We start from the raw sequence: 15438 nt of genomic DNA, 5'->3' as shown, positions 1-15438 counted from the left end.
TGCTGTTCAGTAATTTGAATATCGTCATTAAATGATTTACCTCTTGTAAAGGTTCAGGATCCCGAAGACTTAGGGACTATGTCTCTGTCACTTCAAGAGTCTCTGTTCTGCCTTTCCACGTCTGTCAGAGTCATTTACTTGGAGATGTCCAAATGCTTTCTTTACGTGTTTTTTCTTTTGAGCCAGAAAACTACATTTTGCCAAAATTAAGTGGGTCGTACATTCCAAGAGTCTGTACACTGGCTTTTCATTCACACCACATGATCAGCACACGGGTCCTCTACTGGCCAGAAACCGTTCCTCCTGCCTCGGCATTTCCTGCAGGAGAGGCTCGCGGGAACGGCCGGTCAGTGGTGCCAAACTCAGCGACAGAGCCTAGCAGCGGCCGTCAGCATCCAGATCGTTTGGGTCAGCGTCAGTTGGTTTCCAGGTCTATTTGAACTCTTAGGTGTTTTGTTTTGTTTATTTTTAATTAAAAAAAAAGAACTTTTCTGACCCTTTGATCAGTTTGTGTGTGTGTGTGTGTGTGTGTATACACATGTGGATGATGTGTGTGTGTATAGTAATGACCTGTTTTCATTTAACTTTTTCCCCGAGTTGTGTTTTGTTTATTTAACATTATTCCTTACATATTTTATACCTAGACATGGCGGATTAAGTTAATAGGGTTTTATAATCTTTTTAACAACACAGGCACTTAGTAAGATGTTTTTTTATTATATTTAAAAAAACCAGATTTATGCAGCTGATAAAAGATAAATGTTTATGAGAGATACTTTGAATCAGATCAGTTGGTAAATTTCTGTATTCTGCTAGGAGGAATGCCCTTGGACCTCAGTTTTAGAAAGAGGAAGAGTGAGAAAAACTAGAGGAAAGTTATGGGAACAGTTTTGCTGATTGTAGCTGCTTTGGGGGAAATGTTGAATTTTGACTTAAGCGGTAGAATGAAGCCGTGGTCTCTGAGCTGTTCTCAGCAGTTTACGCCAGTCCCTGAAGTCACATCTGGTCTCTTAACTGTCAGATGTGCCTTTGCACATTGTGAGAACTAAGGACCTCATTGTGAGTCATTTGAGTGAAGGGAGCAGCACTAACACAGCAGAGATGGGTTACTTAAAAACATGTGCTGTCCTGCAAACTGTTGGCTAACTATGTTGAAAATCTCCATAATGTCTGAATACATGCTCATGTACACGTACTCGGTCAGTCTCAAATTTTGCATTTAATATATTTGGTATACAGAATAACATATACAGTCAAGTAGATCTGCCATAATTTTGTCTCTTTCTTGGAGAGGTTAAAAATTTTTAAGTCTTTGGGGTGCCAGGGTGGCTCAGTCATTGTTTGACTCTTGATTTCAGCTCAGGTTAGGATCCCACGGTTCGTGAGATCGAGCCCCGAATTGGACTCTGCACTGACTATACGGACCCTGCTTGGGATTCTTCCTCCCTCTCTCTTTGCCTCCCCCCACAAAAATACAAAACAAAATAGTAGGCTATTAAGTTTTGGGGGAATTAAAAGATTTTGGGCTGCATGGTGTAGGGTCGGTCCCTCTAACCCCTCCGTTGTTCACGGATCCAGAGTATAGAGATATCAAGTTAAGCAACCTAACGTACCTACTGGGAAACAAAATGAGAGGAGTGGACTTCCAGGAGTGTGAGCTTGTAATAGGGATGGGGATGGATTTGGAAGGCAGGTAGGGTCAGAGCTGCATGTTTTAGTAATAGAAATAAATAGTAGTCTCCATTTGTTGGGCACATAAACATACCACACACCAGGCTAAGCATTTCCTTTGTAGAGTCTCATTTAGCTTTCACAAGAAAGGAGCTACTCTAGCATGTGTTTGCAGATCAGGTTATGTGGCTTGCCTAATGTCACAGGGGCACAACTGGAATTTGCACTCGGGTCTTTGACTCCAAAACCCGCACTCTCACTCTGAACCACTGCACTGGACTCTTTGGACGTACCGGTCTCCGGAAGTGGCAGCAGAGGCTACGGAAGTAGGAGCGTTCAGAGGTTGTTCCTGTCATCGTAGAATAACCCCCACTCTAGAACAGCCGAACCGCTTTGTAGCACGGTGGTCCCCCTTCAGCTGCGGGCTCGCTTTCTGAACAGTTTCCCTGCGGTCATCGGCAGTCTGGAAGCAAGCGCTCCTCCTCCCGACACTTCACCACAAGGTCACTGGTAGCCTAGTGCTACCTCGCTCGCCTCACTTCATCTCCCCTCGTAGGCATCTTATCATCTCACACCATCACAAGGAGGGTGAGTACAGCACGAGGTATTTTGAGAGCGAGAGAGAGAGAGACCACGTTCACGTAGCTTTTATTACAGTATACAGTTGACCCTTAAACAATGCAGGGGCTGGGGCGCTGACCCCCACACCGTTGAAAATCCTCATGTAACTTTTGACTCCTCCCAGATTTAACTACTAATAGCCTTCTGTTGACCAGAAGCCTTTCAATAACATAAAGAGTCAACTGACACATATTTTGTATGTTGTATGTATCGGATATTGTATGCTTACGATAAAATAATCTAGAGAAAAGAAGATGTTAAGAAAATCACGAGGAGAAAATACATTTACAGCTCTGTATGTATTGAAAAAAATTCATGTAAGTTGACCTGCATAGTTCAAACCCATGTTTTTCAAGGGTCAGCTGTATTGTAATTTCTCCATTTTGCTATTAGGTATTGTTAATTTCTCACTGTGCCTAATTTATATATTAAAGCTTTATCGTAAGTACGTACGTGTAGGAAAAAGCATGGCATATGTAGAGTTCATTGCTAGCCACTATTTCAGGCATCCACCGGGGGTCTGGAAGTGTGTCCCCCATGGAAAGGGGGGCCCCCTGTAAGTTAGAAGTGGGAGCCAATTCCTTGTTGGATTGGTCTTTATGCATAATTGTTTTTAGTCAGTGCGTAGCCCTGAAAAAGTCAAGTTGACGTGGATATGACAGGGACTGAGGAAAAAATATGTATGTAGCTTAAGGTGTAAGGGAGCAGAGAGCCTGAGTGGTCTCTGAAAACAGCTTTGGAGACCTGGAATCCTGCACTCGATTTGCATGGAGGGCCTACAGCTTTCCCTCATGATGGCTTTGAAGGCTTTCTGATTGGGGTCAAAGATGATTCTGGGTGAGAGTCATTCACTTAGGTACAGGGGTTAAGTGTTTGGCCTTGGACTCAGCAGATCTGAGCTCCAGTGTTGGCCACTTGCTGTGTGATGTTGGGCAGGTCCCTTATTTGCCTGAATTTCCTTATCAGTTGACAGAGGCCGTAATAATGGCTGCCTCATCAAGTTGTTGTGAGGGTTAATAGAGTTTACCTGTGAAGTTAAGATCAGTTCCTGGCACGTAGGCCTCTGGGTGTTAATCATCTTTTTTATTTATTTATTTATTATTTTTTTTTTTTTATTTTTATTTGTGAGAGAGAGAGAGTGAGAGAGCATGCGGGGGTTTGGGGGGTGGATCTCAAGCAAGTACCACGCTCGGCTCAGTACAGAGCCCAGTGTGGGGCTCCATCCCATGACTGAGAGATCCTGACCTGAGCTGAAATCAAGAGTCAGACACTTAACCGGCTGAGCCACCCAGGCGCCCCTGGGTGTTCATCATCTTTGAAGTCTTATAATAACAGTACTTGAGATGGCACGTTACTCTGGGACTCTTATTTGGGTTAAATAGGAGCCTGGCCCTCTGATCCTGACTTTCTTAAAGGAGCAGTTTATACTTGGTTTCTTCCCTGTGTCACTTGATGCTTGATACTCACTCTTCAAGCCACCTGGGTCTGGCCTCCCTCTTCACCTTACAGTGGGGGCTGCTTAATGCCTTAATCATACCCTCTCCACCCTCAGGCCCTGGGTAGCACCTGATTCTTTAACAACACCCCTCTTAAAGCAGTCTTTCTTTGGTTCCTGTGACAAGGCCCCCTCTGGTCCCCTCCTAGTTCTCTGACCGTCCTTCTAGGTCTTTCTCCTTTCCTGGCACCCTGTTGCTGCCTACCCTTAAGTCTTGGTGTTCTCCAAAATCCCATTGGAACCCTTCTCTGTTTAGTCTCTATTTGGTTCCAGGGCTAAGATCACTTCAGCAAGCCTGGCCATCTCAGAATCTGTTTGTAGTCCTTGTCTCTGGGTCTTTATTGCAAAAACATTTGCCTATTGGTGCCGTGGGAGTGAGTGCTCAGCTCTTTCCTGATCCATCTTCCTGCGTGTAGGGAGGTGTCTGCCCCCCTTCAGTCCCACCTCTACCCTACAGCTAAATGAATCACTTCCAAACCTCCGTTCCCTCCCTGTCTTCAGATGTTTCCGTGGCTCCCTGTAACTGCAAGGTGGAGATTAAACTCCTCAGCAAGTTATGTGCAAAGCGCTTCATACTTCATGAACTGAGTATCAGCCTACTCTTCTAGGCTCATGTTTGGTTTTTCCAGATTATGCCAGACCCTCTACATGTCTTGAGACTTTGCTCTGCCGTTCCTGCTGCCAGGAATCCCCATCAAACCCTTGCCCTGACAAATAGCCTTTCTGGCTTTAGGACCTCACGTTCGAGGTCTCTGGCACCTTTCCTTCCTTCCTTTCTTCCTTTCCTCCCTTCCTTTCTTCCTTTCCTCCCTTCCTGGCCAAAGCACAGCAGCATGCCCGGATGCCCCATACGCTTGTTGGTCAGATTACTTACGCTGTAGCGAGTGTGAAGTTTTCTTGACCCTCTAGACCGTGAGATCCCAGAGAGCAGATTCTACAGATTAATGTCCACAGCCTCAGCAGGCACCCCTCACAGCCTGCCCCCCAACACAGCTTCCTGCCTCTGTTCCCCACGCTTCTCACTACTTCTGTGTGCGGCCCAGCTCGAGGGCTCCTGGACCCTGGCTTTGTGGTGAGCACCATGGTGACAGAGACTTCCCCCTACCGGCTTGCCAGCAGCATTGCTGAGATTGAAGCAAGTGCCTCCGTTGTGACTTCGACCCCAGTGGATTTCCTCTGCCCCTGCTCCCAGCCTGTCCCTTGCTAGTCACCGTGGCTGGGCCACCAGCAGAGGCCTTTGGGTGGCTTGGGATGACAGTTACAGTTCTGTAAGCACTCTGGGCCACTATGAGATAAACATTCCTTTGCTAAAAGCTTGGTTTTCCTTTCCTTTCAGGTTTGCTCACCACTGCTATTTTCTGCCTTGGCAGGAGCCATGGAAGTCCTATTTAATATAGGAGATGCTGTCAGTCATCAGTTTGTCAGGTTATCTTTTTTAAGGATTCTCACGGGCATCAGATACCATAGATAATAGCCAGAGAGCGGTTCCAGAATGTCACAGAAATCTTACTCGTGGAACTCCATTTAGAGTCTAAATTCTAGGCCACCTCTGTGCCGAACCACAGCTGGTCAAGTGTGGGATTAATGTTCCTATCCAAAGGCCCGACAGGGCTTGGAAATAGCATAGCGTTAAAAACTTGGGCTCTAGATTGCAGGTCTGCCAGACCTGAGTGGAATCTTTGCCTTGCCATTACTAGTTGTGATTTTAGAAAGTAATCCCCCTTTTTGAGCCTCTGTCTCCTCATTTGTAAAACAATAATGATAATAGTTCTTACCTCCCAGGTGCATTATAAGGATTAAATGTGATACTGTTTGAAAAACGTTCAACAGCCCTCTCAAGGACCCAGGAAAGACTGAATGTTAGCAGCTGCCTCTATTATCGTCATTACTAATATTTACTCTGCACCCAAGCTCCAGTTTTGCAAGCCTTCTGCAGAGATAATGGTGTGGGTTTACCTTACAGGGTGTGGATTAATTGGCCGATGTTGACAAAGCATTTCATAAAACCTTTGTGTACGATAGATTAAGTGTGAGTAAGGTTAAAGTTGGTCTAGTTCAAAAGATTTTTCATGTGATGTGCTCTGTACAGAAGTTCACTTCTTTTCGGGGCAGGTGACAGCCCATTTTGCACCTGTGCTTTGTTCCCGGTGAGATCGTACTGGCAGAACAGAATCTTGCAGCCTGCAACCACACACATCTGAAAATACACGGCATTTTCGTAAGGTATTTCTAGGAGAGGCTCGGCAGAGCTCAATTGTACACGGGAGTTCCAGAAAGCAGCGGCTGAGTGCTGTGCGTTGTGCCCCGTCTTCCTGCTGTGTGGGTGGCCCACGGGTGCTCCCTGCCAGCCTGGGCAGTCTGACACTGGCAGCATTCAGGCAGGTTTTCCCACTACACTTGGAGCATTTGCCACCGAGCTGTAGAGAGAGGAATTCAAGTAGTCCGTGGTTCCTGCTTGTTTGGAAGGCATGGAGGGTAGTTATCATGTCTGTTGACCAGTGTCTAAAGGATACAGGTATGGGGGAGTAATATTTTAGACTTAGTTAAAATAAAGAAAAGAATGACTTGAAGGAGTAGAAGATGTTCCTTGAATTGGAAATACTGTAGCTTAATGGAGAGTCTCCTGAAGGGTGGGTCTTTGGAGACGTTTACCATCTAAAGCAGCATCAGCAATTTACACCCTTGGGCTGGCCTCCTGTTTCTGTAAATAACTGTTTAAATTTTTTTTTAATGTGTCTTTTTTAGAGAGAGAAACAGAGTGTGAGTGGGGAAGGGGCAGAGAGAGAGGGAGGCACAGAATCTGAAGCAGGCTCCAGGCTCTGAGCTGTCAGCACAGAGCCTGATGTGGGGCTTGAATTCATGAACTGTGGGATCATGACCTGAGCCGAAGTTGGAGGCTTAACCCACTGAGCCACCCAGGCACCCCTGTAAATAACTGCTTAACTGAGGGTAGCCACACTCATTCATTTATGTCTTGTTTATGGCTGTGTTAGGATTACAACAGCAGAGTTGAGTAGTCACAGCAGAGACCATATCTCACAAGCCAAAAATCATGTCTATCTGGCCCTTTATAGGAAGTTTGTCAACTCTAGGCTAAAGCATAGGCCTCAGCTCTTAGCAGGACTTGGGATCTTAGAGAGTGGTGTTTAAGAGTGTTGATTTTAGAATGGGACAGACCTGGGTTCACATCCCAGCCCTGCTGCTAACTAGCTGTGTGACCCTGGGCAAGTGTCTTAACCTTTCCGTTCCTCAGTTTCTTCATCTGTAAATTTGAGTTAATAATCAGAACCTACCTTATAGGGTTGTCAGAATTAAATGAGGTAATGCATGGAATCCACTCAGCGTGGCATCTGTCACGGATTAAATGCTGTCAGTGTTAGGTGCTGTTGTTAGGATGATTCTGTGAATCTGCAAATCCCAGTGCACATGATGCTATCCCTAGGCAGATGCCAAAGTAGCTTGAGCAAATCGACCCTAAAGCCTCAGCTACTAACTCCAAGAGGAGGAGCAAGGGATTTTCTGATCTAAGAGGCTCTCAGCCCACAGTGTGGGCCAAGACCCGCGTTCCTGTGCACACTGACCTTCCAAGCAGCACTGCTGAAGATGCTCAACAGGCAGTGTTTCATGGCTGATTGTTTCATGCCTGTCCAGTCTGTATTTTATTGCCCCTCCCCATTTGTGATGTTTCCTTGTAGGGTTAGGAAGTATTTTCCCGACTCCCTGATTCCAAGTATTGCTTTAAGCTGGCGACTTAGAGGAGTCTTCTAACCTTGATTGTTCATTCATTCATTCATCACGCTTTCGTTGGGAGCCTGCCTTGTGCTGGGAGCTGTTGTGTGCCCCTCCCTAAGTGCAGGGCTTGGTGCTCGTGCAGGTGCTCACTTGCCTTGCTCTTGGCCACCAGCTCTGGATAGTTTTGAAAGGGATGGCATGCTGGTAGACTGCCAAAGCTGAGAACTTTTATTATATTTGTTTGATCTTATTCTGGGGAAGAAGAGAGCCATGTTTCAGGGTCTGTTAATAACTGTTCCTTGAGGCCGATGAAGGAAGTCAAGGAACAGGTTGGCTAGTTGTCAGCAAAGGGGGCTGAAAAAAGTAGGATTAGGGCTCTGATGGGGCTTGCAAAGGAGAACCACGGTAAAGAAAACAAGCTCCTGCAGAGTTCAGGCCTTGCCTCTAAAGGAATAGTAAGCCCAGGGGAATTAGAAAGTAAGTGAAGGCTAAGGCCGAGGCTGGCCAGTGCCCTCCCCTCATTCTCTCCAGGTCAGACCCTGTGGCTCTGCCCCTCTGTTAGGAGTGAGTCCTGAATCTGAAGACAGGCTTTCACTGAGTTTTAGAAACGTAAGACACGCTTTCTGGGCTGAGTGCATCGATGGTGGGAGGCTAGTGATGGAAAACTGCCCTATTGCCAGAGGTTACAGCGATAAATCGGAGAAGAGGAAGATGAACAGTAGGGGCCAGTGAAAAATGGCACAAAACAGGCCTCCTGGGATGTCACAGCTGTGCTTCCATGTTACCATCCGGCACTACTGACCTAGTAGTCTTAAGTTTGCTGGATCTGATCATGTCACGGTGCTGTTGAAATTCCCATTGCACATAGAGTCGAGGCTAGCTCTGGACCGTAGGCCTGCGTGCCCTCACGCTGCCTGCTCCCCAGCCTTGTCTTGCTCCCACTCCTGCACCCCTGGCTCCAGCTACTCTGCTCCGTAGCTCTTCAGACTGTGCATCTTCTCCCCATCCCGGTCCCTTCTGGAAAGCTGATTCCCATCGCTAGCTCCTAGTCTGTCTTCAGTGTCTGCTTAGAACCTCTCTTCCTTGGAGACCATCTGGGTCCTCTTGTTAGAGCCTCCTAACATGTCCGTGATTTCCTTTGCAGTTCTCATCATGCTTGTAACAATTTTTTGATGTGTGCTTCCTCAGTGAGAAGATCACGTCTTTGTTGGATATTGGGCACAATATCTGTTTTTAATAACTGTTTTTATACTGACCAGAAGGAGCAGTAACTTGCAAATGGTTGGCGGGCAGGGGGAATGCAGGCTGTTTTAACCTTTTAATTTGCTTTGGTCTTGTTTTCCAAATAATTTCTGAACACGCTATTATTTTACAGACACAAACATACATTCTTAAGGGATTCTCTGAGGTGACCTCTTTTTTTGGTCATCACTGAAATACATGTGTTGGACAAATCTTACCTGCTTTTCTCTTCTCCCTGCAGAATGAGATGTGCCTGGCCACTCAACAGCTTTCTAAGCAGCTGCTGGCATATGAAAAACAGGTAACTTGATGTTTATGTGGCATGTGATGTGGCGCTCAGGACTGTCATAAGTGGGGTTCTTTTAAGGAGTTCTCCAAAGGCGTCCTAGAGAGACCTTGATTTCCTTCTTTCTTTTTGTCCATAGTCCAGTCTTATTTATTTATTTTTTGTCTTGCCTTTTCCTTTCCACTGATAAATTCTAACTGGTGATCATCCCAAAGTATGATATTTTCTAATTAGCACAGAAGTAACCCACTGCCTTGAGAGTTTATAGTCTGAGGGGCTGCAAATGAATCAAATTCCAGGAAATAACCCAATACCAGGAAATAAACTCAAAGATGCCGTTACATCCAGACAGGAGAAGGGTGGTGACCACCAAAGCAGCGGTCAGGGAGGGGCGATTAAGTGCATCGCTGAGGTAGGACAAGGCGAGTGCACCGCTTTTCTGTGCGTGGACGCTTTGACGTGCACTTGGGAGGAGAGTGGGAGCTGGCGTGGGGGGCGGCGCAACGTGGGTGACGCGGGCGTTGCCCCGAGCATTAACACCTGGATCTTTTATTCTCTGGTCTTAGAATTTTGCTCTTGGCAAAGGCGACGAAGAAGTAATTTCTACACTCCACTATTTTTCCAAAGTGGTAGATGAGGTAAGATCACAACATGGCAAAATTGTATTCTTTCTTGAATTTTCTTTCATGTTTGTTTTGGCCCACTTTCCATTTTTAGATACTTGCTTAAATATCTGAGAAGGTAACTCAACTTGTTGCTCTTCCTAGGTCCATTTCGTAAGACTGGTTGTATGTGATTAGTTTGTTTCTGGTGTGAGGGAAGGGCTTTGGTATACATGAATGATGGACCAAATGAAAGATTTCTAAGAATTCAGTTTCCTAAGGAGAGTATATTAGTTTCTCGGGATGCTAGTAATAAATTACAAGTCGGTGGCTTAAAACAGTAGAAATGTATTCTTTCACAGTTCTGGAGGCCAGAAGTATGAAATCAAGTTGTTGGCAGGGCCGTGCTCCCTCCAGAGACCCCAGGGGGAATCCTTCTTGACTTCTTCCGGCTTCTGGTGACCCTGCGTGTCCCTTGGCAGATGGTTGCATCTGTCCAGTCTCTCCCTCTGACTTCCATGGCCGCCTCCCCACACTGCACTTCACCCCTTCCATCTGTGTCTTCTCTTCTTGTAAGGACATTTGTCATTGGAGTTAGGGCCAACCAGGATAACCCAGGATGATCTCACTGGGAGATCCTTCGTTACATCTGCGAAGACCTTGTTTCCAAATATTCATGTTCTGGATGGACGTTTTTAGGGGGAGGAGGAGAGTGGGCACAATTCACCCCACTACAAAGGGTTTCACATAACTGCTCTTATAGCTGTATTGTATAATACATATATTGTATAATACATGAATATTTGTGGAAAACAGGTATTGTTATGAGAAAAGTGCATAAACCCTCATCGTAATAAACATTCCAGCTCAAATGCTACTGGTGCTGGGCAGAACCTTCTGCAAAACTGGGTTGGTATGAACTTGGTATTTCATCTTGCAAGGAGTTTGCAATACTTATATAGTAGAAAATCATGATAAAAAATGCAGATGCCATTTAACTGATATAAAGTAGATACTGTCTTCAGGTTATAAAATGAGAAACTAGGGCACTGTGGTGGCTCAGTCAGTTAAGTGTTCGACTTCAGCTCAGGTCATGATCTCACAGTTTCTGAGATCGAGCCCCATGTCAGGCTCCACACTGACAGCAAAGAGCCTGCTTGGGATCCTCTTTCTCTCTCTGTGCCCCTTCCCCACCCCTCATGTGTGTTTTCTCTCTCTCTCACTCAAAGTAAATAAACTTTAAAAATAAAGAAAATGAGGGGCGCCTGGGTGGCTCAGTTGAGCATCTGACTTCGGCTCAGGTCATGGTCTCACGGTTCATGAGGTCCAGTCTCAAATCAGGCTCTGTGTTGACAGCTCAGACCTGGAGCCTGCTTTGGATTCTGTGTCTCCCTCTCTCTCTGCCCCTTCCCTGCTCAGTGCTCTGTTTCTTTCTCAAAATACATAAACATGAAAAAAAATAAAATGAGAAACTAACGTGACATTGTACTGATTGCATTTTTGTTCATTCAACAAATCAGACCAACAAGGTGTTATTCGTTCAGCAAACATGTACTGAGCACCACTGTTTAGTAGATGCTGTTCTGGGCACTGGCGATACAATAGAGAACATGACATCCGGTTCTTTGTAAGCTTCGTCCTCTCTCCCATGACCTTGACTGTCTTCAAAGTGTATGTTAAAATGGATGGGTATCTTTTCCAGAAGAGGAGAATAAATGGAAAAAGTAATTAGAGGGGAGCAAAAAGTAGTTTTTTTGGAAGGTGAGGAGATGAATGTTTCCTAATTGACTATGAATAAATAACCCAGGAGGAGAAGGAGCAGACTCCACCCACTGAAGTCATGTGTTTTCCCGAGCAGAAGACAGTTGCTAAGCAAATGTGGTTAGTCGTCAAAACCCCAGAACCAAGGTTTCCAGTTTAGGATATTTACTTACAACCAGATTTTCACGGGCAGGGATGATGATTCTTTTGGTAGGGAGTGAATCATTCCCAAAGGCTGGAAGGCTGGAAATGTGATTTTATAGGTAGTATCATGTCGTCGTCCCCCCGGCCCCGCCCAAGCTTGGCAGTGTAAGGGGCTTTCAGACAAACCTCGTGGTGTAGAGACCTACATGTGTGAAAGCTGTTAGCTCAGGTGGGAAGCTTTTAAGTAGCTTTTCAGGTGGTTTTGTCTGTCTGGGCCTATACCAGGTTGAAAGTTTTCAAGACAAGTCATTTGACTCAGAAATCAAAAACCCAACTAAAAGTAGAGAATCATGTGGCTTACATTTTTAATAGAATGCCTTGGAATCAGACATTCCATGTTGTAGGCATGCAGAGATTTTGTCCTTATTGATTTCCCCACAGGCAGGGTTTCTAGGTCACTACCATGGAGTGCACCTAAGACAGGAAGTCGTCATCATTCTAGATTACATTAACGAGTATGTGTCAGCCAAACTCTCTACTCTGAGTGTCTTCTGTTCCGGTTACTGTTTTGTCCTCACAGTAGCCATGCAAGGAAGATGGTGTTATCCTTATTTTTGGTATGATGATACTGGAGTGCCAAGAGGTGGTCTCTTGCCACTCTCCTGAGTGAAGGCGCCGTGTTCAGAAGCCATCGTCCCATACCTTTCAAAAGCCCCACGGCCAAAAGTTGATGACAATCCCCTTGATCCTTAAGAAGAAACGAGGAAGAAAATGAGTAGCTAGGAAGCTGGTCATTCCTGAAGTGCATGATCATTGGAAAGCCACTTAATCTCCCTGAGTTTTGGTTTCTTCATCTGTAAATGGCAGCAGCAGGCGAGAAAGCCCATTTAATTGGGCTTTTGTAAGGGTTAAATTAGATAATGTCTATCAGAGCATTGAGCACATAGCCAGACACATAGTAGGTACATTTGGTGACTTTCATTCACTTAACTGTTAGTAAAAAAAAGCAGTACTTTTTTACTGAAGGTATTCGAGAGAAATAGTTAACGCATTCTGTCCCGGTGGCATTTATTGGCATGGTGTCTTCATGTGTTCTCAGCAGAACAAAGCTGCCAGCTTTGGCTTAACCGAAAGCTACAACATTAACTGTTTGGCCCATAGCTCCCCTGCCTGGCAAGCGATTGTCTGTAAGCTTCTCAAAGCAGCCTCTCGAGGCACAGTCCTAAAGGTCCAGATCTGTTGGAGGGAGAGCTCTGGGCACACGGGGGCTTCGTATGTAACTGCCATCACCGCTGAAAGCAACTTTGCCAAATGTGTACGGCAAAAAAGATTGCTGGGTGGTTTACTCTTTGTTCACCCGGCAGGAATCCCAGAGCATCCTCAGTAACGTCTACATTTATTGCTAATGTCTAGACTACCAAACATTTGAAGTTTCGGCAACTTTGCGAGCACGTAAGACAGGCTCTGTATCCAACACAGTGTAGTAGGAAAAGTCTGGAGCTCAGATTCCAATAGCCCAGGATGAAAATCCCAGCTATGCCACCTCTTTGCTGTCTGGTTTTGGAGAATTTGCCTGTCTGTTAAGTGAGTAAAATAAAAGCAAGCTCCCAGAGTGGCTGAGAACCAAATGATACAAAGCATGTAACTCTGGCACACAGGAAGTATTCAAAAGTGGTAGTGCTGAGGTGGATGACTTTATTTCTCCTATGCCATTTATGACAGGATTTAGAAAGGCCCTGACAAGCCAGAAGGAAAGAATCAGGGGCTGTTAAAATTATCTGGTGAGGAAGATCACATTTGAACAGTTATCTTGTTCTTGAAAGATCCTTTTCTGAAGAACAGAGGCCCGGGATCTGAGGTTTCAGTGGGGAGCCTTCTTTCTCCAGAATAATTTCCAGGCCCGTAGCTGCTGTGGTTTTAGGGTTAGTAGGCTCCCAGCAGGCTGGTCTTTCAGGCGTGACCTTGGCCCCGTCTGAGAGGGAGAGAGCTCACGGTGGCCTGGTAAAGTGTGACCAGAGCTGAGCGCTTGTGGTGGCCTATGTTTGCTGCAAGTACCCGAAAGCGTTCTCCTCCAGCCGGTGTGGCTCCGACTGGGAACATAGAACCAGGGTCGACACAGTAAACAGACCACAACGTGGGCTCAGCTCAGAAACTCCTTTAGCAAACCTAACTGATGCCAGGTCAGTTGCAACCTTGCATTTAGTTTTAGTACCTCTAGGCCTGGATCATTTGCGGCTTAAATGAAGGGTGTTTATTTGCTAAGGAAGTGTACCTGAATTCTAGCCACGTGGAAGTGTTCAATGTGATCCTGTATGGAAATCAGATAGCTGCCATAATAGTGGGTATAATTTTTTTTCAGCAAGATTTCTTTTTTTTTTTTTTTTCAGCTTAATGTTCTTCACACAGAGCTGGCTAAACAGTTGGCAGACACAATGGTTCTACCTATTATACAGTTTCGAGAAAAGGATCTCACAGGTAATGTTCCTGAGTTCAGTGCCAGTTACCTTCAAAATATCAGTTCATTTCATGATACTTCTGACTGTACTAATTTCTTTAAATACGTGCATCATTGAGAAATGCCCTCCTTTTATTCAGCACTTCAGTTTAGCTAACTTTTATTGAATTCCCACTATGTTCTTAGCTCCCCTAAAGGAGGTTACGGGCTAATGAGAAAACAGACTTGGAAGCAATCATAACATCATGTGAGTAGGGCAGCGGGACAGAGAGGTACAAGGAATAAATATACACAGAAAGGTGTGATTACCCTTTTGATTTTTGGGTACCAGAGAGGGCTTCCTGGAGAAGGTGATCTGTGTGCTGGGTTTTGAGAGATTACCAAAGGGACAGAGATGGCAAGGCTATTATTACTGTGGGAGCATTTGTAAAGGCATGCTATTCCTGGGGAGCCATGAGTGCTTTGGAATGGAAAGAGGGTGGCTCAGGGAAGGAGGGCAGGGACCATGCTTTACCTGTGCTGGACTCTGTGAACAAGGCAGACCAGCTCCCTGTTCTCCTGGAGCTCACATTTTAGTGGGTGGGTGTATCTGAGACTGGTTCAGAGAGCCTGGTTGCCCTTTTTGACTAGTTTTGGTTCTTCAACTAAAAACCTTAGAATAATTTTATATCTCTTGGAAATCAAGTTAGTCAAAATATGGATATAAAAAAATAATCTTGAAAAAATGTAGTTGGATGTTACAAAAAGGAATCCAAACTTTGTAGTCTTTTTGCTCTTTATATCCTTGAAAATAGTCGTTGCTTCGAGATTAAAGAATTATATTTTCTAGAACACTAGTACAAAAGTCAGTGGCCAAAAAAGTCTAAACCTGAGTACTAAGAGATCTGTTCAGTATCGTACTTCCTCTTTAAAAATATAACACCTTAAAGTGTAAAATCTGTTTAGGCAGAAAAGATGCAGGATATCTTAGAGACGATGTTCTTTTCGCCCCTCACTTGGAGATTCCCTGTGATCATGTCATATGAGGCTATAGGGGACAGGGGGAGGACTGGCATCAACTTTGCCCCAGGGCAGCTTGACAGCACTGAGACTTGACAGAAGAACAGTAAATGGCATGTCAGTTACCTTGTGTCAAGAGAAACCTTGCTTGAGAAAGACTTTTAGTGTTTTTGGTGTTGCTCATCTATAATTGCATGAAATTCCAAATCTAAATGTGGTTGCGTGCTGATCAGCCAATACGAACTGAAAGCCTTATTGAGTGCCTTGTTTCATAAAGATTTCCTCTAAATACAATCAGTAGAAATGTGTGGAGATACCATTTAAGAACCAAACTCCAAGTTCTTTAGATAGAAAATAATCACCCTGGAGACCTGTGTTGTCAGATTTGTGTCTTTCAGCTTTGTGCCTGGGAAGTGAGCCCCCATCTGGG

At 45.0% G+C, this 15438-nt stretch overlaps 1 protein-coding gene across 2 annotated transcripts in view; it reads left to right on the top strand.

Moving 5' to 3' along the window:
* Nucleotides 1-15438, top strand: part of APPL2 (adaptor protein, phosphotyrosine interacting with PH domain and leucine zipper 2) — a 53872-nt gene that overhangs the window by 9208 nt on the left and 29226 nt on the right. For both annotated transcript variants that reach the window (XM_042947590.1, XM_042947589.1), the window contains exons 3-5: nucleotides 9003-9062; nucleotides 9614-9685; nucleotides 13942-14029. In XM_042947590.1, coding sequence (XP_042803524.1) covers nucleotides 9003-9062; nucleotides 9614-9685; nucleotides 13942-14029 — 220 coding nt within the window. The remainder of the gene's footprint in view (nucleotides 1-9002; nucleotides 9063-9613; nucleotides 9686-13941; nucleotides 14030-15438) is intronic.

Source organism: Panthera leo, chromosome B4 (assembly GCF_018350215.1).
Source record: "Panthera leo isolate Ple1 chromosome B4, P.leo_Ple1_pat1.1, whole genome shotgun sequence".
Classification (NCBI taxonomy): domain Eukaryota; kingdom Metazoa; phylum Chordata; class Mammalia; order Carnivora; family Felidae; genus Panthera; species Panthera leo.
Note: the sequence above shows the minus strand (reverse complement) of the source record. Positions and strands in the feature narration are given on the sequence as shown.